At 42.1% G+C, this 25771-nt stretch overlaps 3 protein-coding genes across 5 annotated transcripts in view; 1 reads left to right on the top strand and 2 right to left on the bottom strand.

Annotated features, from left to right (window-relative positions):
* NRN1L (neuritin 1 like) overlaps window positions 1-25771 on the top strand; it is a 254923-nt gene that overhangs the window by 14635 nt on the left and 214517 nt on the right. The gene's annotated exons all lie outside the window — the stretch shown is intronic.
* Window positions 7864-8816, bottom strand: LOC117359610 (probable serine/threonine-protein kinase nek3). The gene is made up of 2 exons (XM_033942746.1): window positions 8635-8816; window positions 7864-8378 (listed from the first exon to the last, which is right to left on the bottom strand). Exons 1-2 carry the CDS (start codon window positions 8801-8803, stop codon window positions 8014-8016), a joined length of 534 nt encoding a protein of 177 aa, XP_033798637.1. The 5' UTR covers window positions 8804-8816; the 3' UTR covers window positions 7864-8013.
* On the bottom strand, window positions 12704-15971 carry LOC117359609. The gene is made up of 3 exons (XM_033942745.1): window positions 15241-15971; window positions 14663-14731; window positions 12704-14566 (listed from the first exon to the last, which is right to left on the bottom strand). The coding sequence occupies exon 3, from the start codon at window positions 14546-14548 to the stop codon at window positions 13166-13168; it is 1383 nt and encodes a 460-aa protein (XP_033798636.1). The 5' UTR covers window positions 14549-14566; window positions 14663-14731; window positions 15241-15971; the 3' UTR covers window positions 12704-13165.

A 25771-nucleotide genomic window follows, 5' to 3' on the forward strand; every position in this document is an offset into this window, starting at 1 on the left:
TTGCCTCCCACATTGGCCTGAGCTTCTGCTGCGGTCTCCCCTGTTAAGGGGGAATCCAGTCGCGCTGCTGGTGACGCGTTGGGGGTGGATGGAGCTCCCTCTCGCCTACCCCACGCTGCCTGCCTGCTTCTTTCTTTCCCCTCCGCTTTGCTTTTCCACTCTCTCTGCTCTCTGCCTTCTGCTCTCCGCTTCCCCTGCTCTCTTCCAGTGTCCTTTGCCTCCTGCACTGCCTCCCCAATGAATATGCATGAGATCTATTAGCATACAATGAAAGCAGTGCATGCAAATAGATTTCATGCATATTCTTTGGAGAAATCCTGAAAACCTGACTGGATTGCAGCCCTCGAGGATGGACTTTGACACCCCTGCTGTAGAGTGTAGACAAAGGCCCTGGGCAGAGCTCATATCTACCACTTCCAAATGTTCCATGCAAAGTAATGTAAGCATAAGGTGACCATACGTCCCGTTTTGAACGGGATAGTCCCTTTTTCACAACCACTGTCCCGTTGTCCCCACTCACTGCTTCAGGACGCCCGAAATGTCCCGTTTTCAGAGAGGGCGTCCAAAGCTGTGAGTGGGGACAACGGGACAGGGGATCGCAGCCTGGATTCAGGCCCCGCTGACCCTCCTATCTCTCCCTCCCGACCCTCCCAGCGAGTTGACAACCTCCTTCCAGTAGCGTCGGCAGCCGCAGCAAGCTAAACAGGCTGCATCGCGGCTTTCTCGTGCCGACGAAGCGTCAATGATGACATCATCGGTGACGCGGCAGAGGGATTCACGGGCAGGAGAAAGCCGCGAAGCAGCCTGTTTAGCTTGCTGCGGCTGCCGATGCTACTAGAGGGAGGTTGTCAACTCGCTGGGAGGGTCGGGAGGAAGAGATATGAGGGTCAGCGGGAGTTCGACTGGGAGGGGGGAGAAGCGATCTGCCTTGGTGCTCCATTACCTTCTTCGGGCAGTAGCAGCGTTTACAATTCACTGCTGTTGCCAGCTTCAGGCCTTCCTCTCTGCTGGGTCCTGCCTACTTCATGTTTTCATGAAGACAGGACCCTACAGAGAGGAAGGCCTGAAGCCGGCAACAGCAGTGAATTGTGAATGCTGCTGCTGCCTGATGAAGTTCAGGACACCAGGCCTTGGGTAACAGAAGGAGGAAAGGGAGCAGAGGGGGAGAGAATTGGGGAGAGTGTTGAAGGAAGATGAGGGAAGGAGGAAGGTATGCCAGACCAAGGGAAAAGGAAGGAGGAGATGTCAGAGCATGGAGGGGGAGGGAGAAATGGAAGAAAAGGAAAGGAGAGAGATGCCGGGAATCAGGGAAGGGATGATGCCAGACCATGGGGGAAGGAAAGAAAGGAGAAGAGAGAGATGCCAGAGCATAGGGGAGGGGGTGGTGACAGAGAGAGAAAAACAGAGAGGTGACAGAGCTGAAATCAATCATAAACTAAACTAAACCTTAGGTTTGTATACCGCGCCATCTCCACAAGCGTAGAGCTCGGCACGGTTTACAGGGTTAGGTTGAAAAGGAGCTACAATGAAGGGTTATAGGAAAGGAGCTAGGAAGATAAAGAGGGACAGGGAACCAAGGAGAGAAGGGGCACGGGATAGATAGTTTATGGAAGGAGCATAGAAAGAGGGAAGATGCCATATGGAAGAGAGAGAGGGCGGACACTGGATGGAAAGAGCACAGAGGGCAGTGAATGGAAGGGGCGAGATAGAAAGTGAACAGTAGATGGAAGGGATAGAGAGAGGGAATGGAAGTGTGGGGGAGAGGAGGGACAGCTGCTGAATGAAAGTATGAGAGATAGGGGGAGCAGACACTGGAAGGAAGTGGGGAGGAGAAAGAAAAAAGGGCACATGCAGGATTGAGGGAAGAGGATAGAGTTAGTTACTGGAAGGAGTGAGGGAAAGAGGTGGCAAGCTATAGGTAGACACAGTGAAAGAGGGAAATTGAGGACTGAATAGTAAAAAAGAATTGAGAGAGAGGCAGAAAATAAATTGAGAAGGAAGACCAGGGAAGAACAGGAGGAAGGGAGCTGAGAGAGAGAGATGCCAGAGCAGGGGGGAAAGAGAGGAGACAGATACCAGACCTGGGAGGAGGAAAAGAGGAAGGAGACAGATACTAGATCCGAGGGGAAAAAAGGAGGAGAGAGATATGCTAAAATCTGCTGGGAGGGAGGAAGGAAAGAAGGAGAGAAAGAGGCAGAGAAAGGGGTGTTGTAAGCACATTAGAAAGACTACAGAGAAAAAGGCTTTGACGAAAGTGGAAAGACAGGAGGCAGATGCAGGACTTTGGGAGATTCAAACAGAGGGGTGAGAGAGGGAGACCTGGAACAAAGGTAGAAAGGAGAACTGACACTGAATCTGGGGAGGGTAACAGAGGGAAAAGAGAGAGAGAGAGACCTGGACCCAAAGGGGATGGGGCTGGATTCTGAAAGAAATGTTGAATGCAAAAGAAAGAAAGATTGGATGCACAGTCAGAAGGAAGTGCAACCAGAGACTCATGAAATCACCAGACAACAAAGGTAGGAAAAATGATTTTATTATCAATTTAGTGATCAAAATGTGTCTGTTTTGAGAATTTATATCTGCTGTCTATATTTTGCACTATATTTGTCTATTTTTCTATAGTTACTGAGGTGACATTGCATATTTTAAAGTAATCTGCCTTGACATCTTTGAAAAAAACCCTGAAACTCGTAAATGATAATTAATATTTTCTCCACGTACAGTGTGCATTGTGGGTTTTTTTTTATATTTTATGTTTACCATTATGAATTAATAAGATATTGTGTGTACAAGAAAATGAATGGAAGAAATTGGGGCGGGGCTAGGGTGGGGCTGGGGGTGGGGCTAGGGTGGGATTGGGGGGCGGGACTGAATATTAATAGATGTCCCATTTTGATGAAAAAAATAAATGGTCACATTATGTAAGCATGATAGCCCGCACAAAAGAACAGGGGAAGCAAAACCACAAAACTCAAAAGAGCAAAACCAAAATGGAATTGTTCCAAGCAGAACGGTGTACCAAGAAATTGTCCTTCAACTCATCTGTTGAATGCCAAATGTCTTTATTAATTCAAGGTTCCGTAAGTTCATACACTGACTCAATGACTCGACATGTACATGCTTCAAAGTACTATACGGCCTGACCCCCAAGTACATAACGGACCTTTTCGCATTTTCTAATAACAAACTCAAGAGAAACACACACCCAAAACTCATTTCCCCTCCAGTTAGAGGCTGTAAAATGAAAAAACACCACAAACACCTTCTCTCTCACCAAGCAGTCCTATGGGGCAAAGACCTAGACCAACTGCTTTCGCCCACTACATACGGGGAATTCAGGAAACACCTAAAAACATACCTGTTCCAGAAATACCTAAACAATTGACCCACTCTCCCTCTCCCTCCCCCCTCCCTATTCCACCTTAACTTACAGCACTGTTATAAATATAATCTGTTATCTTCATTTTATCGTAACTTTACGTTGCTATTTATCCCCAACAGGTCCTGTCGGATATTACCTACTAAAATGTACATATTACATTTTCGCTCAGCAAATTGTATTTCTATACTATTGCCTCCTGAGGTCTCTGATCTCTGTATTTCCTCTGAATATCTACTTATTGTATTTCGCTGACTGTCCAGCACTCTTGATTATAAACCGCCTAGAAGTCACAAGATTGTGGTGGTATAGAAGAATAAAATTATTATTATTATTACCCGGCCTGCATCAGGAGTCTATAATTTGTACATATAAAAATGAACCAATCAATGATCATATACATAAATATAAAACATAAGGTAATTATGAAATACAGAAAGATAAAAACTAAAATATAAAACAATTCTAAACAGCAAAGAAAAAATAAACTTTAATAAAAATATATAATATTATACTGTACATGACATATATTAAAAATTAAAAAACATAATGAAAAACATATATATATATATTGTCACAACCCTAGCCCTGAAGCCCGGCTTGTGCTAGGGAAGGCTGCGCCTAACCCTAAACTTACCTTAATAAGGGCTAACCAGAGTGACAGGCTGAATGCAGACAAGCAGATAAGACCTGAGTTCCCATTGAACCACAAGGTGACAGGACCCTGGGGAGGGGAAGATGAGAGTGGGAATAGCCTGGTGCAGCAGGAGGTGCCTTTAAAGAAAGAACAGCTTAAGAGGCAGGCACACAGCACAGATAAGACACAACTGCTGGACCCAATTAGAGCTAATCAGAAAGCCCAGCAGAAGCAGCAGATTGTCCCTCCCCCTTTTAGGTTAGGGCGTACCCGGTTCATAGACAATTTCGCGCAAGACAATCGCGCGCGGACAAAATCGCGCAGACAATCGAGCGCGAGACAATCGAGCGCGAGACAACTGAGCGCAAGACAACTGAGCTCAAAACGGTTCATAGACAACTGAGCGCGAGCAACTGAGCTCAAAACAACTGAGCGCAAGACAACTGAGCACAAGACAACTGAGCGCGAGCAACTGAGCTCAAAACGGTTCATAGACAACTGAGCGCGAGCAACTGAGCTCAAAACAACTGAGCGCAAGACAACTGAGCGCAAGACAACTGAGCGCAAGACAACTGAGCGCAAGACAACTGAGCGCGAGCAACTCAGCGCGAGGCAAGGCAACTTCCCTCATTATTTTGGAGACCTTAAAAATGCATTATTAATTTTGTTAGGCACATGCCTCTGCCCTGCGCTCAGTTGTCTGTGTGCGGCCTTTGTCTTGGTGTGGTCTTGACCTGACACTGTTAAAGCAGAGATGATAGGAATGGGAGAGGGACAAGGACAGCTACATAACTCATAGGGACAGGATGGTGAATTTAGTTCCTGTGTCATTCTCATTTTGGAAAAAATAGTTTAATAAATCAAAGTAACAGGGTGGCCAGGTTACCCAGTTCCAGGCTGCAGATTTTGGGATAGTTCCAAATTTTTTTCCCAGGTGTTTTTGTCCCGTTACCAGACACATTAATTGTGGACTGTGATACCTGTAATAGTGGAAGGTAAATGGGCATAGTGGGTGTTTGCATTGGGGTCATAATGAAATGCCCATAGTCTGATGCCTGCAGTGTCTATTCATCTGATCCATCTGTCAAATGCTAAGTTTCATTATTTCTGTTTGTCTTGCATGATATGTTTGTTGTATGAATTGTTAAAATTTTGTAAAGCTGAATTAGCTTAATAATCTTTACATGACACAATATATGTTTTAAGTGTTTATGACGATCATTATGTCATTTTCTTTGTTTGTTTAAATTGTTATTCATGTTCAAACTTACAAGTGTCTTCATGCTCTTTCGTCTTCACGCTGAGTTCTCTTCAGGCCCAACAGATTTCAAAGATTAAAGACAAGCTTCACTGCCCCCCCCACCGAATAAAACCCAAACAAAACTGTCCACAATTTGTTTGCAGCTTTCTAGTTATTGATTTTATGAAGTGTTTTAATATGTTAAAAGACAATAATAAACAATTTGTTAAATGACGTTAGTCATTATAAGTTCATAATGTCATTGGAGTTTGTGAGTGTAAAATAAATTCTGGAATCAATAGTTGTGTTATAATGTTTTTATTTCTGAGTAACTGTATTATTGAAGAAAGCATAATACAGTGAACATATAGAATGGATAACATAGATCTCCCAGGGCAAAGTTAAATGCAAAGTAAGTATTATTGAACACAAGTAAACATGATGTGAACAGCAAATAATAACATTGAATGATAAAGATTATTATAAGAATTTTGAAATTGAAAAGATTTTGAAATTGGTCTAAAAATAGGATGATGATGAGGGCGAAAGCATAAATTCACAGAAAGAAAAGTATTCTGTATGCTTGAGATTCAGTGTTTGAACTGGAGGATGTAAAAGGCTATGAACTTTAAAAGATCATATATAGAGAAACATACATAAATTTAGTCCATATAGAGTATGTTTTGTGCAATGCTAAAGTATTGTTTCCCCATCAAGCACAGGAACATTTGAAAAATGGACATAGTGTGGAGAAAACTGACTCTTTGGCTCTCATTCAGTCAGTGTGTGTGTGTCTGTGTGCAGTGTGAGCCACAATTGTGGTGAGGTACTTATAATAACTGAGTACTTTGCAAAAATGTCATAGATTCACAGAGAAGATGGCTTCCTATTATGGATTTTGTGTGCCAAAACACAAGTTCTCCAAGCGTGAAGTACCCTGATTAACTGAGTACATGTCGCTCAATGCTAAACTGCTATTCCCCATCAAGAGGAAAGTTAGAAATATAGGTGAAATCGATTGGGTCTGGGGGAAACTGGCGCACCTGTTCAATGCTAGTGCTTTGACACAGCACTCAGGAAGTACGTATTAAATACATGCTATTACGTCAGGAGACCAGTGCCCCTGTTTTATTGATGGTAAGTAGTTCAGGATTTAAAGCAAACTAAATGTGCATCTCCTTACAAGAGGCATACAGGGAGATGGGTGACTAAAATTATGTCAGATGTACACCTTATACATCTATCACATTTTGTGTGCACGAAAGGAAAGATGTTAACATATCACCTCAATGCATTTCATCTAATTTATACTTAAAGGATTAAGCATGATAAGTGTTATACTCTATTAAGAACATCTCTAAACAAGATAAGGTGTCAATCATGTAGCATTACAAATTCTACCTAGTTGACACAGCCATGTAAATTAACACTTATGTTTGATAAGGTTTTGCATTTATCCAGTACGCAGTTGTCCTTTATTTTCAATAAGTTGTATATTAAAATGTATTTTTAAAAGTATCATAGATATGATGTCAGATTTTTCTGATCATCGAAGGAGAGCTGGCAAGCCAAGTCCAGATGTGGGAGCTGAGACGGTAGGAGGCAGGCGAGTCATGATGCTGGAGACATGAATTGTGAAGTTGTAGTCACCACTGCTGCGACACAGGAGGCTGGAGGGCAAAGAAAACACTGTGGAGAGGGAGGGAGGGAGGGAGAGAGAGAGAGAGAGAGAGAGAGAGAGAGAGAGAGCCACTCACAGGAGGACTGAAGATCCCACGAGACGGTAGGAGGCAGGCGAGTCATGATGCTGGAGACATGAATTGTGAAGTTGTAGTCACCACTGCTGCGACACAGGAGGCTGGAGGGCAAAGAAAACACTGTGGTAAGGGAGAGAGAGGGAGGGAGGGAGAGAGAGAGAGAGAGAGAGAGAGCCACTCACAGGAGGACTGAAGATCCCACGAGACGGTAGGAGGCAGGCGAGTCATGATGCTGGAGACATGAATTGTGAAGTTGTAGTCACCACTGCTGCGACACAGGAGGCTGGAGGGCAAAGAAAACACTGTGGTAAGGGAGAGGGAGGGAGGGAGGGAGAGAGAGAGAGAGAGAGCCACTCACAGGAGGACTGAAGATCCCACGAGACGGTAGGAGGCAGGCGAGTCATGATGCTGGAGACATGAATTGTGAAGTTGTAGTCACCACTGCTGCGACACAGGAGGCTGGAGGGCAAAGAAAACACTGTGGTAAGGGAGAGAGAGGGAGGGAGGGAGAGAGAGAGAGAGAGAGCCACTCACAGGAGGACTGAAGATCCCACGAGACAGTAGGAGGCAGGTGAGTCATGATGCTGGAGACTGTGGGTGGAGTGGGGTGGGTATGGTGTGAATGGATGTGAAGGGGTGGGAGTGTGGAGGGGGGTGGATGGAAAGGGGGGGAAGAAGGGGAGGGAGTTGTTTTTATACTTTTTTTGTATTTTTTCTGGGAGGGCGAAGGGCAGGAGGGGGAGGGAGTGAGGCAGGGGGGGAAGAAGGGGAGGGAGGTGTTTTTATACTTTTTTTGTATTTTTTCTGGGAGGGCGAAGGGCAGGAGGGGGAGGGAGTGAGGCAGGGGGGGAAGAAGGGGAGGGAGTTGTTTTTATACTTTTTTTGTATTTTTTCTGGGAGGGCGAAGGGCAGGAGGGGGAGGGAGTGAGGCAGGGGGGGAAGAAGGGGAGGGAGGAGTGGTGACAAGAGGGTGCAGCTCCCTCGTTAACAGTGGAGCCATTCACGGGGTGGGAGGGGTACCGCGAAGTGCTTCTAGCAAGACCTGCAGTGCCCCTGTCACGTGACAAATGTGTCGAACGGATTCTTCAGCACAGTCGTTCATGTGCTCCACCCCTGCTAAGATGGTAACCACCGCCGTGTAAATGTCCTCCACTGTTACAGAACTGGGCGGAGGATCTGTGTTTGTGGCAGCGTGAGCCACAATAGTGGTCGCTGCAACAGGGGTGGTGGCCGTTGCAGGGTTGGTCCCACAATCTCTGGTTGAGGGTCGGAGGGGGGCAAAACAGGTGGAACAACGGTTGGGGCTTTGAATGGGGAGTGGGGATGTTGACAAAGGCGGCGAAGAGGAGGGGGATGCCAATATATCTGTAATGAAAAAGAGCATGAAAAGCAGGTGGACATTGAAAAGACAATTATGTACAGTGGAAGCATCTATGAGACAAACTTGGTTCTTTTTGTTACATATGAACAAACCTAAGCATTTTATATTATATTATTAAAATTCAAGTGATGTCTTAAATCATAAATGTGTTTATTAATTGTACACTTGATGTACGTTGTAAAAATGAATAAAAGCTTTTACAGTACAAAAATTACAGAATAAAAATATCATAACACTTACCGGACTGGACAGAGAGGTCGCTAAATCTGTCCAGGATGGGGGTTGAGGCAGTACTCATTGAGGTACGTGGGAGGGCTGGGGGAGAGGTGATGACAGAGGGTCGAATTTCAGGGAAAAGTTTAAGGCAGAACTTGGGTTTAGGGGGTGGGAGGGAGGGGGAACAGGGCATTGGGAATGAAGGGGCAGGGCGGGGTTTGGGGCGTTTTTTTAGGGGGATCCTAGAGGGTGGTCTAGGGCATCGATGGGGGGAAGTTGGATGAGACTGGGCGGAGGTGGAAGGGGGTTGGGACGTTGGATGGGACTGGGCGGAGGTGGAAGGGGGTTGGGACGTTGGATGGGACTGGGCGGAGGTGGAAGGGGGTTGGGACGTTGGATGGGACTGGGCGGAGGTGGAAGGGGGTTGGGACGTTGGATGGGACTGGGCGGAGGTGGAAGGGGATTGGGAGGTGGGGCGTCTGCGGGGGATAAGGAACGGCCGGTCAGGGATAGGGGTGTCTTCCTCCTCCTCCTCCTCCTCCTCTTCCTGATCCTCCTCCTCCTCCTCTTCCTCCTCACTCGCATCTGAATACATAAATGCATGTAGTGTCAGAAGTATATGAAAAACTGTTAATGTTTAAAATGTTTGTCTGCGCGCGATTGTCTTTCGAGTTTTTGACCTGTCAACGTTTAAAATACATGATTGTTCAACACAGATATTATGACTGCACACCTTATACCCACCCGATATTTTACTGTAACATACCTGGGGTGTTGTACAGATTGCGGCGGACAGCCCGGACCCATGCAGGGTGATGTAGCCTGAGCTCGCGGGCTTTTTTCTTCAAATCCTCAACCTATTACATAATGGAGAGACATGAGTGAGCCATGATATATGGTTCATAGAGAATAGCACGTGGACAAATCGCGCAGACATGATATATATATATGCATTGAAAGCAGTGCATGGAAATAGATTGCAAGCATAATAATTATGTAAATTTTGAAAACCCGACTGGAATACAGCTAATTAAATCAAATAAGTACATGAGAGACACCATTATCAACTGCACAATTTTTCAGCAGATGTATGATGACGCAGTGCGCGATTTCAGGAGATGCGTATCCATTTTTGCCTTCCGCGCAAAAAAAAAAATTATTTATCCGCGCCAATTTGTCAGCGCGCAATTGTCTATGAACAACATGTATTTGATAAATACTTACGGAGCGCGGTGTGATAGCGCGGGCGTTGAACAGCTGCGCAAGTTTTCCCCAGGCCCTGTCCATTTCACCTATATTGCGTCTTTTCCCCTTAACGGGGAAAAGCAGTTTAGCATTGAGCGTGAAGTACTCAGTTAATATGAGTACTTCACGCTCGGAGAAGTTGGGCTTCCGCCCACGGAAACCCACATAGGATGCCATCTTCTCTGTGAATCTATGACGTTTTTGCAAAGCTTAAATACCAGTCACATGACCGATGTTGTGTGAATATCGTGAGATTTCCCCTTTTCAGCGCTGCTATTGGTTATCTAAAACACGTGTTAAATGGTCAATAGTCAAACAGATTTTACTACATTGTAGTGATGAAATGCACATATTAATTGAGTATGTGTGTATTTTATAGTATATAGTTTTGTAGTACTTGATTGAAACACAATTAGCGTTAGCATGGCGCGCATATGTGTTGAAACGCGTGATGACATCAGCTTGTCTCCATTAGTGCATAATGATGACGTATATCATCATATTAAAGTTATAGTACTTTTTCGCGCAATTGACGGATTAGTTTCCCAGTGCGCAATTGACGGTTTTTAGTATAATGAGCGCAAGTTAAAAATGCGGACGAACAGAGTTAATGGGAAATCTGAATAAATAAATAAATAAATAAGCTATTACAGTGTTTGAATATGGGAAACACATAAGAACAATAAAATTATATTAATTTTAAAAAGATCAGGGAGTCATGAGTAAATTATTGTAATTATTACACATCATTTTCCACTCCTAATATATTAATACAGTCATACATCACATATGTTTGTGAAGAGGGATGCAGAGAAAATACATTATCCCAGGACAAGCAGGCAGCATATTCTTAACGCATGGGTGACGTCACTGACGGAGCCCCGGTACAGACCTTTTTAACTAGAAAGTTCTAGTTGGCCGCACCATGCGCGAGTGCCTTCACGCCCGACGGAGGAGAGCGTGGTCCCCAGTTAGGATAAGCCAGCTAAGAAGCCAACCCGGGGAGGAGGGTGGGACGTAAGAATATCTAGTGAGTAGTGTGTAACGTCACCCATGCGTTAAGAATATCTGCCTGCTGTCCCTGGATAACACCTGTTACGGTAAGTAACTGTGCTTTACTGCTCAATGCAGAAAGTAGGTATCATTACCCTAAGGTGTGTATCGGGTCGTTTGTTCATTCTTATCTTTGTCCTAAAGTTAAGTGACCTAATGTTAACATGAAAATGGAATCTAAGTCACTCTGTACTGATAATATGCCACCAGGTCAATTGTACAGGAGATGATTTAACCTACATAAATGAAGGAATTGAAAATTATATTTTTCTATTGGAATTGTGAACTTGAAAATGGATGAAATAAACCTTTTAGAAAATGTACATTTAGTGGAAGAACTTCAGATGTATTCATTTGGAAGCATTGGATGTTGGCAGGGATATGTTCTTTAGAGGATGTAATAACTAATAGTAAACTGCTTGACTTTTCACAATTGCAACATATATTTGGTCTAAATAAATCACAATATTTTATGCTTTCAGGTGGTATAACTTAATAGCTGGACTTGTAAATAAAACACCAAAACATGGTCTTAGAGACATTTGGAGCATTGAGATTAAGCATTCAATTGATGCATCTCAATGGCCACAACTTTGGCCTAAAAAATATTGCCACTATCATCTTGAGGCTGGGACATTAGATCATCTTTTATTGTATTGTCCATATATATTATTAGTTTAGAAATCAATGTTGCCTCAAATAAATAGGATGAAGGACAATCCAGTAGCCTTGACTTATTATTGTATTATGGCAAATTATGTATTTAATTATGTCGGAATAAATATGATTTCAGGAAATGTTATTCATGTTTTAATCTTACATCAAGTGTTAAAAAAAAAAACAAATTTTAATTTAAATGCAGCACTTGCAATTCTTTCTAACACTTAATTGTTTCCATTGTGTCCTTACGTGTTACTTAGTTGGATAGTACAATACAAATTTACATTTAATGGCATAGTTATTAATGTCATACTAACATAAAGAAAACAACAAAATGTTTTAAACATTGGTAAATGTTTATTAAAATATTGCATATGTGATAAACATGTAATACACATATGTTCAAATGCAGTGTCAACAACACAAAATCTTTCAGTTCACCATTCATGATCTTTTATGTACAACATACTGAATTATATCTTTATTCGTTTTAAATCATAAACAAGTGTGCAATAATATATCCATTAAAGGTGGCACAGCAGTTAAACATCAGTGACAGTGAGTAAGGATGTGGTTATAGCAGTGAAAAAACATCAGGAGCAAATTAACAGACAGTTTAAGTGAAACAGTAGAAACAACAGTCTGGACCACCAAAAGGAGTGGGGGACATAGACAATTTAAAGTGTCTCATCTGTTCATGCACCATGTGTGGAAATCACACATTTTGCTATACGACCTTTGAAAAAGAAAGACCATACACACCCTTCAAATTAAATGAGCAACAGTGGGAGAGAGTGAGATATTGGCAGAGCAATTAACCAACATCTGTGAGAGTGAGAGCAGTGGTTTCAGAGACAGCACCTGACTGACATTCTGCTGGGGGGGGAGACTCTGCTTCTGGGTCCTGCAAAGGCCAACACCTGACTGCCATCATCACGTTTGCACCCTTGTCAACCCATTCTGGGTCCTGCAAAGGCCAACACATGACTGCCACCATCAGGTTTGCACCCCTGTCAACCCATTCTGGATCCTCGTCTTTTTCTGAATCTCATGGCTTCAGAGACAGCACCTGACTGACATTTCTGCTTATGTACTTTCTAGGCCACCAAAAACAAGGGAGGAAATGTACAATTTCAAGTTTTTCAAATTTTCCATAACACAGCCGCTTTCCCTGAAGCCGCTCCATCCAAGACACCATCTGACCTTCCCTACGTGAAGGAAAAAGCCTTTGAACACCACCCACAACACCTTGAAAATGTCAAAGCGAGTACAGTATGCTTGAGTGGGTTACCTTGCTCAGCATAAAAAACCTTCACGCTTGGCACATGTCAGAGCAGTGGATACTAGGATAGGTAGGGGTCAGAGGAGGGCTTCAGAGAAACTCCTGGGGGAGAGATCCTGAGCACAACAGTTTGCAGGCCTGTAGCTTTCGGGCCACCAAAAGGAGAGGGGGACATAGACATTTCAAAGTGTCTCTCCTGTTCCTGCAGCATATGTGCTTGGGAGACCATATGGACATGTCAAAGCAAATTTCAAATCACAAAGTGCACACAATTGTAGCATAGCAACAGGAAAACCTGAACTTCAACATCAAACTCTACAGTTCCAGATTATGTGCTATACCACGGAGATATTGAAAGAGAGGTGTTTGTCCATATGTTGGCAGCAGCGTTGTTAGTCTTTGCGTCACTCTCACATACGTGCTCTTACTGCTGGGTGGTGCGCGGTTACCAGCCTGGAATCGAGCAAGCAGCTGTTCTGTGTGATCTTGCTCACGCTGTATATGTTCAAGGAGTTTAAAGATGGTTGGATGGTGGCATGCAACAGAGGATTGAAATGCATGGTGCCAACCTTCAACGGAATTATTGGTCCGAGGCAGTCCATCTTCCACACGGGAGCGCATATTCCACAGAGGAATAGGAAAAGGTGGCACCCGTCTCCCATTTGGCCGCAATCTCCCGATGTAATTGTCTTCCCAATAGTCATACACCAGGGTCAGTTCATCTGGTCGACTCTCCTCCAAGGTCTGGAAACACTCAGCAACATCATCCACAGGAACAAAACTTAATGCTAACAGCATTTTGGTGAACATTCTTACTCTCTCCTCATCTCTATAGCTGGCGGTCAGTCCCTCATGTTGAATTCTGCGCCACAATGATTGACCCAGATGGAACAGGCAGCCAGAAACTGTAGCATTGGGAAATACAGTGCGGGCAGCTTGCAGACTTGCTCTCTCAAAGTCCATCAAGATTGTCAATGGTGCCAACGTGTTTCTGGTTTCCAGCAGTTTCCTCAACACACGTTCATAGTCCTCCTCCCTTTTACTGTTCAACAACACGTAGACCATGGGAAGTGCACGATTGTCTACAAATGCATGGATGGTAAAGACTTGGACAAACAAATGGGGGGCAACTTTGAATGTCCCATCCATGAACCAATGTCCATGTTGCTCCAACACCTCAAGATTAGATTCTGTAGTGAAAATGAATATGCGTCTTTCATCATTTTCACCTGAATCCCACAACAGTAATTGTTCACCACGTGTGCTTCTTTGTAGCGGCTCAGGAATTTGTATGTCTCTTATGCACCTGGGATTACCCATTGCTAGATGGCCTGCATTTCTCTTTCTATTAACTGTTCTCTGCATGGAGGTGTATGCAGGCAATAATGTAGCGGCTTCTAAACTTGTACCAGCTGTTGTGCCATGAATGATCTGACGTGGCCTTTCAACCGTAGCCACAGCTCTTTCACATATGTCTCCCATCATTCGATCAGCTTCAATTCTAGCATTGTTGGGTGCATGCACATGCGCCGTTATCTCAACAGAAGATCCATCAACGAGCCTCTTTCTTCTTCCCACACAGTCACGGCGCACACACCTCCAGGACGTGGATCCGTCTGCCATCACTCGGTCACGCCGATATCGATAGCCCTCATTAACCCAGTGCTCTCTCCCACGCTGTGAAGTTATTACTTCCATGTCTATGTCAAATCACTCCTGAAACCATACAATTAATAACATTATCCTATTTTGACTTGCAATTGATATACAATTGCCTATATCATGAATGCACTACTCAAAAGAACATCATACCTGTAAGACTGGAAGTATATCGATGAAACCCTCAGGAACTGTAGTCGACCTTCAACCCTGAACCAGTACCTGCAAGAATTATAACATGCATGTAAACTTCATGTTCACCCCCCACCAATCTCCAGCACACAAAAAAACATGCAAAGGTCAAATAGGTGAGGTTAGGCCATACATATGTAGAGTTTAGTGCTATGGCACAACACCATATACCTGCAAGGGTGCGATCCCTGTCAGGAAAACACTGAAGATGTCTGTCCTCTGTTGACTGTGGTGTCTTGATTGTAGTCTGTTGATTGTAGTCACCTTCAGTAGTAGATTAGATAAGGTTATTATATACATAGGACATACAAATCCCTATAGGTAAAGTTCAGTGCTATGGCACAACACCATATACCTGCAAGGGTGCGATTCCTGTCAGCAAAACACTGAAGATGTGTGTCCTCTGTTGATCGTGGTCTCTTGAATGTCCTCTGTTGATTGTAGTCACCTTCAGTAGTAGATTAGATAAGGTTATTATATACATAGGACATACAAATCCCTATATGTAAAGTTCAGTGCTATGGTACAACACCATATACCTGCAAGGGTGCGATTCCTGTCAGCAAAACACTGAAGATGTGTGTCCTCTGTTGATCGTGGTCTCTTGAATGTCCTCTGTTGATTGTAGTCACCTTCAGTAGTAGATTAGATAAGGTTATTATATACATAGGACATACAAATCCCTATACCTCTGTACTTACGTTGCCTCCAAGATTGAACTTCTAGACAACACTAGGGTTTCAGCAAATTCATATCCCTCAGCACATGACTGCAAGACTAAAATTTATAAGGTTAGCACATAGATATAACAAACAACACCCACTATGTCTGTACTTACCTTTGCAATCATACCTGTAATAGTGAAAATCTGGCTTGCCAACCATCATGGATTAAGAACGTCATTATACCTAATCGCAGACAGAAGGAAGGCAGAGAGGCCCAAAACAAGGACCCACAACAATTGTATACAATCACCCTCACTACACACCCAAGGCTAAAAGTGTACCCCAATAAGCCCTACCATCAGACTATTTATCCTATCCTATTGTTCCAATTTAGCAAAACCAAAAAATGAAGCTATGCATATACCTGTAAATGTGAATATCCTCTTATGTATGATACCTGCAAAAGAAAATGGTACCCAATGCCTTTATAAAACTATAAACCGTGAGCACACTCGGTTTTTTAAAAAATCTTTATTCATTTTAAATGACACATCATGTGTACAAGAATCAAAACATTAAAATGAAATACATCACATGTCAATCAAGTACCTCCCTTCCCACCCCACTTCCCCACTCTTACTTTTCCCAATATGAATGATAATAGTATAATTTAGACACCCTCCCAACAATAAGACAGTGTATCTTTAAATAGAAAATAGTGTATATTCATTACAGTAAGATGTTAATGTCTCCCTTTTTTATTGTTACTGTTCTTTCCATTTTGATAATGTGACATAATGAATTGTACCCAAAACTAGATACTTTCAAATTATTACTTATATGTTGAATGGTGACTCCAGTGCTGATATTTTCCTTTTTTTTCTCATGCACTTACCCAATAATATTGTATCATTACATCATGATACAATCCTCAAATTAAACATATTCAGATACTAGTGTTGCTGGCATAAGAGTTTTTACCTCATGCCAACAAGTTTTTTTTAGATATTTATTACTTTTAAAATCTATAACTCCATCCAATTATGCTTCCAATTAATATCCATCATCACATTATACATAATCTTAATACCATACCTCAACCTTCTCGCTCTTTTAACATGCGGGAAAACTAAGCGCAAGACGGGGTGTCCTTAAAAATCCGCGTTCCGTGCCCCTTTTCAGGTCCCTGCCCCTGACAGGGCTGGATGAGAAGGTTCATAGACAACGGCGCGAAAGACGAAAGCCAATTTAAGGCAAGGCGCGCCGCCGCACCGCACCAAATTACAGTTTTTAGGGGCTCCGACGGGGGGTTTTGTTCGGGAACCCCCTTCTGTTTACTTAATAGACATCGCGCCGGCGTTATCGGGGGTTTGGGGGTCGTAACCCTCCACATTATAGTAAAGTGGGGGGTTCCCCCCCCATGCCCTCCGTCGGAGCCCTAAAAACGGTCATTTAGAGCGGCGCGGCTTGCGCGCAATCGTCTATGAACCCGTCGGAGCCCTAAAAACAGTAATTTAGAAAGGCGCGGCATCGCGCGCTGCGCTCAATTGGGTGGGCACGCCTTTGACCCGGCGCGCCGGCGCGCTTTTGACCCGGCACCGTATGGGAATTTAACTCTGACGGATCCTAGCATGGGGAAGGGAAAGCATTAGGATCCTTCAGAGTTAAATTATCATACAGCTCTGTCAGAGCCAGAGACTAAATGTGGCAGGGACCCGAAAAGTGGCGCAGAACGCGGATTTTTAAGGACCTGTGCGTTTAGATACGGGACCAAATCGCGGTTCATAGACAATTGCGCGTAAATATCAACATACCCTATATAAACTGGTTCATAGACAATTGCGCGCAAGACAAGAACTGAAAATGTAAATATCAACATACCCTATATAAACTTGATCATCAATTGCGCTGAGTTTTATGATCGCGATTGTCTTGCGCGAAATTGTCTTGCGCGCAATTGTCTATGAACCATATAAACTGGTTCATAGACAATTGCGCGCAAGACAAGAACTGAAAATGTAAATATCAACATACCCTATATAAACTTGATAATCAATTGCGCTGAGTTTTATGATCATACCCCCTCCCTTTTCTTGCGCGTGAAGCGTAAATATAAACATACCTGTAAATGAAGAAATGTGGACGTTCGCTCTCACCAGAGGCGAGAAAAATCCGCGCAAGACAAATATTCGTTATAGATCAAGTACCAGCAAAACCAGATCTTTACCTATAACGGACACGGTCAGGCAGCGAAAGGAAGGCGGGAAAGGAAGGAGGACATATATAATGTAGAAACGTAACCATAGTAACGAAAATGCATTCACGTGACTTGTATTTAAATGCTGTTCGGAGAATATATATCATGAGATAACGTAACCATGGTAACGAAAATGCATTCACGTGACTTGTATTTAAATGCTGTTCTGAGAATATATATCATGAGATAACGTAACCATGGTAACGAAAATGCATTCACGTGATTTATGTTGAAAACGCAAAGAGTCAAGGGAATCATACATAACACACGTTGACGTGATGACGTGTTCACGTGCTGTACGTGCGCGTGTCCTCCGATGGTCAAGCAGCCTCTAGTGGCGCGCTCAGTTGTCTTGCGCTCAATTGTCTTGCGCTGAGTTGTCGCTGCGCTGAATTGTCTTGCGCGCAATTGTCTTTGCGCTTATTTGTCTGCGCTATTTTGTCTGCGCGCAATTGTCTTGCGCGTTTTTGACCTGTCACCGGCGTACCCAGCTCAGGAATTTAGAGGCTGAACTAAGGAGGAACAAGTCAGTCTGTCCTGGGGCAGCCCAGGAAGGAGACTCAAGGAACTGGGCTCCTGAACCCTCTCAGATTCAGGATGTTGAGATGGCAGATGTTACCTCTGTCCCTGAGACCAACCAGCCAGCCAGGATACCATAGAACTCATGGACACTTCCCTGGAACCAGAAGCAAGCTTCTTGGATCTTTCGTTGTGGTTTTTGGTGGCTGCTGAATCTGGTTTTGTTTTTAGGCTGTCTGGAAGCACAAGGCAAGGGCAGGCAGTGTGAGCAGTGCTAGGCTCACAGCTGCAGGTGTGCCTCATTGCTGGTGACAGTGAAGAAAGTGTTTTTTCTTGTTTGAACATTTGGACTTTTGTTTTTTCTCCCTGTTTGGGTGTGACTTTGTGGCTGCCCGGGAGAAAGGGATAGTAGTGGGGAAGAATCCACACAAGATCCTCAGGGTGGGATTGTGGGGCCAATTTTTGGCAGTCTTTAAATTAGTGGATTCAGCTACTCCCCTCCCCCACCAGCTATTTGTTAAGTTGGCTGGGGAAGGCCAGCTAAAACCCAGGCCTAGGCAGCACTTGCTAACTGTGTTTAAACAAATCCATTGTAAGGAACCAGTGTAAAGACTGGATAATTTTGGTAGCGTTAGATTGCCCTTTATGGACTGTGAAACTATCAGGGCAAGGCTACAATAGAGACATTATTTTTGAACTTACCTGCAAGAAAGGTGAGGGCTGTGATTTTCGAAAGCCCAGTTTTATGTTTGTGTTTGAATGCAAAGACTGCACTATAGCTGTTCGCTATCGCAGGAATAAAGTTGGACTCAAATACTTTTGAAAACCTTTATTGGTCCTGACGTTTGTTTTGTTTTATATTGATAAGAACCAGCAGGATCTTCAATTTCCGTTGAAGGCACGTCTGAATCGGTCTTTACTGAGCCCTGGTCGGTGGCCATCTGGAAAACCCGGCACCGGCAGGCTCACAATATATATATATGTATATAAACATCATTACTAATGATATATCTCATGTGTGACTCAAATCATAAAAGAACCTAAGAAAATATATTGGTATCTCTATCTCAAAAAGTACTTTATAAAAAAAATCCATAAAACAAATCTCATTGAAACAAAATACATTCAAGTTGATCAATAATAATAACCCCGAAGATATTTTAATAGACAGTTTGAAAATTTTTACATTAGCAAAGAAATAATAAGTAATTAACCAATAATATATCCTCTAAAACCAATAGAGTAAAATATATGCGATATTAAAAACCATATATAAATTATGAAGATTCCTTAAAGTAATGATGTAAAAATCTATAAATACCTAATTAATCTATATATAAATTATGTAGATTCCTTTAAGTAATGATGTAAAAATCTATAAATACCTAATTAATCTATATATAAATTATGTAGATTCCTTTAAGTAATGATGTAAAAATCTATAATACCTAATTGATCCATCAAATCTAAAAACAAAATGCATAAAACAGTTTAAAAACAGACCGTATCAAGTCTATAGAGATCACACCAAGCAATGAAAGGAATTTAATATATACTGCTTAATTCATTAGTGAAACACCTTAGTTAGCAACCAGTAAATAAAACCATTAATTAATATAAATATCTACAATGAATTAAAAAGATTGTATATGTATATTTTTTTTAATTTAAATATGGCGTAATAAAAAATTAATAAATAACAATATTGACAACTCCATATAAAACGAATTGTAATGACAAGATAAAAAAAGGGGGTAATGCCTGAAAAAGTATATAAGAAAATGCTAAAAAAAGTAAATAAAATAAAATACCTTGGGAGTCTTTGAATGTGCAAAGAATTGAACGTGATAATGTATCCACCAACCTAAACGTTGCTTCTGTGCTAAAAAAACGAGAAAGGAGTGAGTAATACAAAAATATCATAAGGGGAAGGAAATAAAGATGAAATCACAGAAGTGAACAGCCCCAAATAAACATGGCGGTAAAAGAAACCACTAGAAATAAAGGGAAAACCGGTGTAATGAGAACGGAAAAAACTGAATCAAGACACCATTGAAGCAGCCAAGGAAATAAACCGCTTAGAAAAAAAGAATCATAAAAATAAAAAAGCTAGCGAAATACATCCAAAGCCAGATAAGAAAAAAATGAAAAGGCATACCAAGTCTCTGGAAACGCTGCAAAACGTCACGGCCTTGCTGCAAGTGAAGATGGGCCCAAAAATCGCGGGGTTTAAAAAGAGCCGCGCGTAAACGTGCTGACGTAGCTCAAACAAAAAAACGTGCTGGCGTTGCTCAAACAAAACAGCAAGGGGTAAGAAAGAAACCACGGATGAGCGTGCTGACGTCACTGGGACTAAAACAAAAATGAAAGGGACACATTATGCTCTGAATTCCGTCGATTGTATAATGTTACTCATTGTGAAACCGTGTAATTCACTGACCCTGTAACTCTCCTTGTACTATCACTAGATGTTCAATGCTAAACTCTGTAATTCGCTGTCTGTACAGCTTTTCTTCATTGTGAACCGCCTAGAAGTCGCAAGATTGTGGCGGTATATAAGAATAAAGTTATTATTATTAAAGTTATTATTATGCCATGTAGGCATGTAGATGTTAACGTTACTCAGTCAGCCAAAATATTACTAAAGTCCATAAAAAGTGCTAAGCATAAAGCAAGAAACAAGGGGGGAAAATAATAAAGGAATATAGTGTGATCTCAAAAAAGTCTGTAAATAGAGGGTTAAAAGGACACATTAGAACCAACGCATAAAAAATATATATAAAAATATATATATATATTCATGTGAATTTGTGTGAACACATAAAGAATGAAAGTCACATATGAAAATGTATGACCTTATGTTCTAAACAAAACATATTTAAAACCAGAAATAAATAAAAAATATATTATAAAGATTAAAAAACCTGTAAGCATAAAAATAAAATAGAGGATTTACATAAATGGTCTCAAATCCAATTCCATATTCAAACCATGTGGGCTAATGGTGTTATAGTTATGAATAAAACGTTGTTCCTCTCTCATAAGCAAGATATCTGGATCGCCCCCTCTCCACTTGGTCCTCACAACCCTTAATACAAAAAACTTTAAGTCATTAATACAGTGACCTTTCTCATACCAATGATCAACAATTGGTGCTGACTATACATTTCTATTGAGACAGCTTCTATGTTCAATCAATCTTGTCTTAATCATACGCTTAGTTTTGCCAATGTACCACTTTTTACAGGGGCATATAATCGCATAAATGACTTGTGAAGTCTGACAATCACTATATTCCCTTAACCGAATTCTATTACCAGTAACCGGATGTGCATAACTCTCAATAGTCATACTGTATTTGCATATTGAACAATGCCCACACGGTATATGTCTACCCTGGTCATTTTTAATAGATGGTAATTCTGGTAAAGTGGATGGAACCAACATATCTCTTAAGGTTTCTATTCCTAGAAAATGTAATTTTCTCAAAACACCCATGGGATTGTAATATATGCCAGTTCTTCCTAATGATACCTTGGATATCATTAGAGAGATGAGAGAATCTAAGAGTACATGTCACGCCCATCTTCAAGAAGGGCGCAAGGGGGGACCCGGGAAACTACAGGCCGGTGAGCCTGACCTCAGTCCCGGGAAAGATGATGGAGGCACTGATTAAAGACGGCATCTGTGAGCACATCGAAAAAAAGGGCAGCTAAAACCAAGTCAACATGGCTTCTGTAAGGGTAGGTCTTGCCTCACAAACTTATTGTACTTCTTTGAGGGAGTGAACAGCCAGGTGGATAAAGGGGAATCTATAGACATCATTTACCTTGACTTCCAAAAAGCCTTCGACAAGGTGCCACACGAGAGACTGCTTAAAAAGATATGGAACCACGGGGTACAAGGGGAGGTCCACCGATGGATCAAAAACTGGCTGGCAAACAGGAAGCAGAGGGTTGGTGTAAAGGGCCACTACTCAGACTGGAAAGGGGTCACGAGCGGAGTTCCGCAGGGGTCGGTGCTGGGACTGCTCTTGTTCAATATCTACATAAATGACCTAGAGGCGGGAACTAAGTGTGAAGTCATTAAATTTGCAGATGACACCAAACTATACAGCAGGGCTCAAACCAAGGAAGACTGCGAGGATCTCCAAAAGGATCTAACGCAGCTGGAAAAGTGGGCCGAAAAATGGCAGATGAGCTTCAACGTGGGGAAATGCAAGGTCATGCACGTGGGGAAAAAGAACCCGATGTTCACATACAAAATGGGGGGAACACCACTAGGGGTTAGTAACCTGGAGAGAGACCTGGGAGTGATGGTAGACGCAACACTGAAGGCATCGGCACAATGCACCACAGCCTCTAGGAAAGCAAACAGAATGCTGGGTATCATTAAGAAGGGTATTACGACCAGGACGAAGGAAGTTATCATGCCGCTGTATCGTGCAATGGTACGGCCGCATCTGGAGTACTGTGTCCAGTACTGGTCGCCGTACCTCAAGAAAGACATGGCGGTACTTGAGGGAGTACAAAGAAGAGCAACCAAACTGATAAAAGGGAATGGAAAATCTCCCATATACCGACAGATTGAAGCAGTTGGGACTTTTCTCCCTGGAGAAGCGAAGACTTAGAGGAGACATGATAGAAACCTTCAAGATCCTGAAGGGCATAGAAAAAGTAGACAGGGACAGATTTTTCAAATTAAGGGGCACCACAAGCACAAGGGGGCATTGGGGGAAATTGAAAGGGGACAGGTTTAGAACAAACGCTAGGAAGTACTTTTTCACTCAGAGGGTGGTAGATACATGGAACGCGCTTCCAGAGGCTGTTGTAGACAAGAAAACACTAAATGGTTTCAAAGAAGGTTTGGATAGGTTCCTAGAAGAAAAAGGGATTGGGGGGTATAGATAGGTATAGACCATTGCTCAGGCAATGGGCCTGATGGGCCGCCGCGGGAGCAGACCGCTGAGCAGGATGGACCTATGATCTGCCTCAGCGGAGGCAACTTCTTATGTTCTTATGTTCTTACATACTAAATCCGGTTTGGATCTAATAGCTACTTGATTTAGTAACTCATCTCTATGTTTCATTTGTGCTTTCCGATAGCACTCTTTACGCACGCCTCTGGATAACCCCTTGCTATGAAATTCTTACCCATCAATGGAGCCTGTCTTTCAAACTCTTCCATATCAGTACATAATCTGCGAAGTCTCAAAAATTGTGAATAAGGGAGATTCTTTTTTAAACTTTTGTTATGAAAACTTGTAAAATGAAGGTAAGTGTTTCTGTCTGCATCTTTCCTATAAATAGTACTTTTTAACCCATACTGCGTTTTGTATATTTGAATATCTAGAAAAGAAATGGATTGGTCGTTATATTCCATCTTGAATTTTAGATTTTCGTCGCAAGTATTAAGCCACTGGTGGAAGCTGACAAGCTCTTCGCTAGTGCCTCTCCATAATATAAATACATCATCGATGTATCTTTTATACATAACTACATTTCTTTGAAACGGATGTGATTTCAAAAAAATGTCTTCAAAGTTAGCTACATAGAGATTTGCAATGTCAGGGGCCATGGACGAATCCATAGCAGTGCCTTAAATTTGCTGAAAAAATTTTCCTTGGAAACAAAAATAATTGTTCGTCAATGCTATACTTACTAATATCAAAATGAAATGTTTTGGTACCCGTCTGTTGGTCTCTCTTTCCTTAAGTGTTCTTTCTACGATCTCTAAAGAAGACAATTGAGGAATATTAGTATACAGCGATTCAATGTCCATAGTGATCAAAATGATATCGGAGAGAATCCCTTCATATTCTTCAATGATGTTGATCATGTAGGAGGAGTCCCTAATATATGATTCAATACGTGGAATGAACGGTCTTAGAAAAAAATCCACAAATTTTAATATTAACTGATGTCCCGTTTTGATGAAAAAAATAATTGGTCACATTATGTAAGCATGATAGCCCGCTACATCTGAAGAAAGCTACCTGCCAATATAGTTTGCTGCCTGGAAAGGTTAAATATGTGTTTTTAGTTGGCGTTCCAGGATCTGTTAGTTCCTTATTTGGTGCAGTATTTTCAGGCTCTGGTGGATGGGGCTAGAGGTAAGGTGTCCTTTAGAGAGACACAGATAGTGATGGTCCCTAAGCCAGTGTGTGACCCTACTAAGGTAAAGAATTTCAGGCCTAATTCCTTAATTAATGTGGATTGTAAATTTGTGCAAAAGTTCTTTCAGTACAGCTTTCAAAGTACTGTATTTGACACATCTGGTGGGAATATGCTTTTGGTAATTCCAAGTATGTCATTGGATGCAGAAAAGGCCTTTGATAGGATAGAATGGGTTTATATGTTTCGAGTGTTGGAATGGTTGTGCATAGCTTGTTAAGATAGTGGGCCTGTTGTATAATTTGCCATATGCATGAGTTTTGGTGAATGGGATTTTGTCAGATGCCTTTCTTTTATTTAGGGGAATCTAATCTAATCTAAATCTTAGATTTATATAATCTAATCTAATCTAGAGAGCTGAATGGGGACGACGGGAATCCCAAGGGTTCCCCCTTCAGGACACGGGATGTGGGGACGTGGGGACACCCCTCATGGTCTTGGGGATCCTGCGGGGTTGGGAGACAGCTTGAGCCAAGTGGCTCGTCGTCTTTGCCTGCCCTTCTGCTGTTTTGCGTTGTGTATTCAGACCCCATATCGGGTAAGTGATTATTTAAATGCATTTTTTTGGCCTTTCCTGTAGGCTTTGTCCTTTCAAGTTTATTGCACTTTCTCTGGATTTTTGCTTTTCAGCATTGGAGACAGGGGGTGTGTGTGTGTGTGGGGGGGGTGTTAGCTTTCTTTAGACGGCCCGTTCCGTTTCTTAGCAAGGATTCTTACAAATCTCCATAGGAGATCGGGCGGTCTCTGCTCCTATTTTTATTTTTAGCCTAGTTGCTCCTATTCTAGCCGTTTAAAAAATGATTTTTAATATTTATTATTACCTTTTGGTTTTTAGCTTTACAGTTCAATCTGACATTTAAAACATAGAAACATAGAAATAGACGGCAGATAAGGGCCACGGCCCATCTAGTCTGCTCACCCCAATGACCCTCCCCTACCTTTCTCTCTTCAACCTATACACTGCCTCTCTTGGAAAACAGCTAGATAATCTAGGCATAACCACCTTTAGTTACGCGGATGACATAACCATTCTCTTACCATTTGATCAGCCAAATATACTACACCGAACACTAGAAACAGTTACGACTTGGATGAAAGATCACAAACTAAAACTCAACCCCGACAAAACCAAATTTATCTTCCTTGAAAATGACAAAATCCCAACCATAACCAATATAGAACTCAACTCAATCAATTATCCCATCCAAACCACTATTAAGTTACTAGGAATGACAATAGACAGATGCTGCACCATGCAACCGCAAATAAATAAAACAATACAGAAATCCTTCACAGTCATGAGAAACCTGAGACAAGTCCGGAAATTCTTTGAAAGAACACAATTCCAGTTTATAGTGCAATCCCTAATCCTAGGACTGCTAGATTACTGCAATGTCCTCTACCTCCCCTGCCCCACTACTATGACCAAGCAACTACAAACAATCCAAAATACAAC

The sequence above is a fragment of the Geotrypetes seraphini genome, chromosome 4 (genome assembly GCF_902459505.1).
Source record: "Geotrypetes seraphini chromosome 4, aGeoSer1.1, whole genome shotgun sequence".
In the NCBI taxonomy this organism is placed as follows: domain Eukaryota; kingdom Metazoa; phylum Chordata; class Amphibia; order Gymnophiona; family Dermophiidae; genus Geotrypetes; species Geotrypetes seraphini.

Bases quoted from the DNA above. Each gene is read 5' to 3' on its own strand.
- LOC117359610 (XM_033942746.1), bottom strand. From the start codon at position 8,803: ATGCCCTGTTCCCCCTCCCTCCCACCCCCTAAACCCAAGTTCTGCCTT. The intron at 8,379-8,634 runs GTAAGTGTTATG...TTTTCATTACAG, and splicing joins CGACCTCTCTGTCCAGTCCG to ATATATTGGCATCCCCCTCC.
- LOC117359609 (XM_033942745.1), bottom strand. From the start codon at position 14,548: ATGGAAGTAATAACTTCACAGCGTGGGAGAGAGCACTGGGTTAATGAG.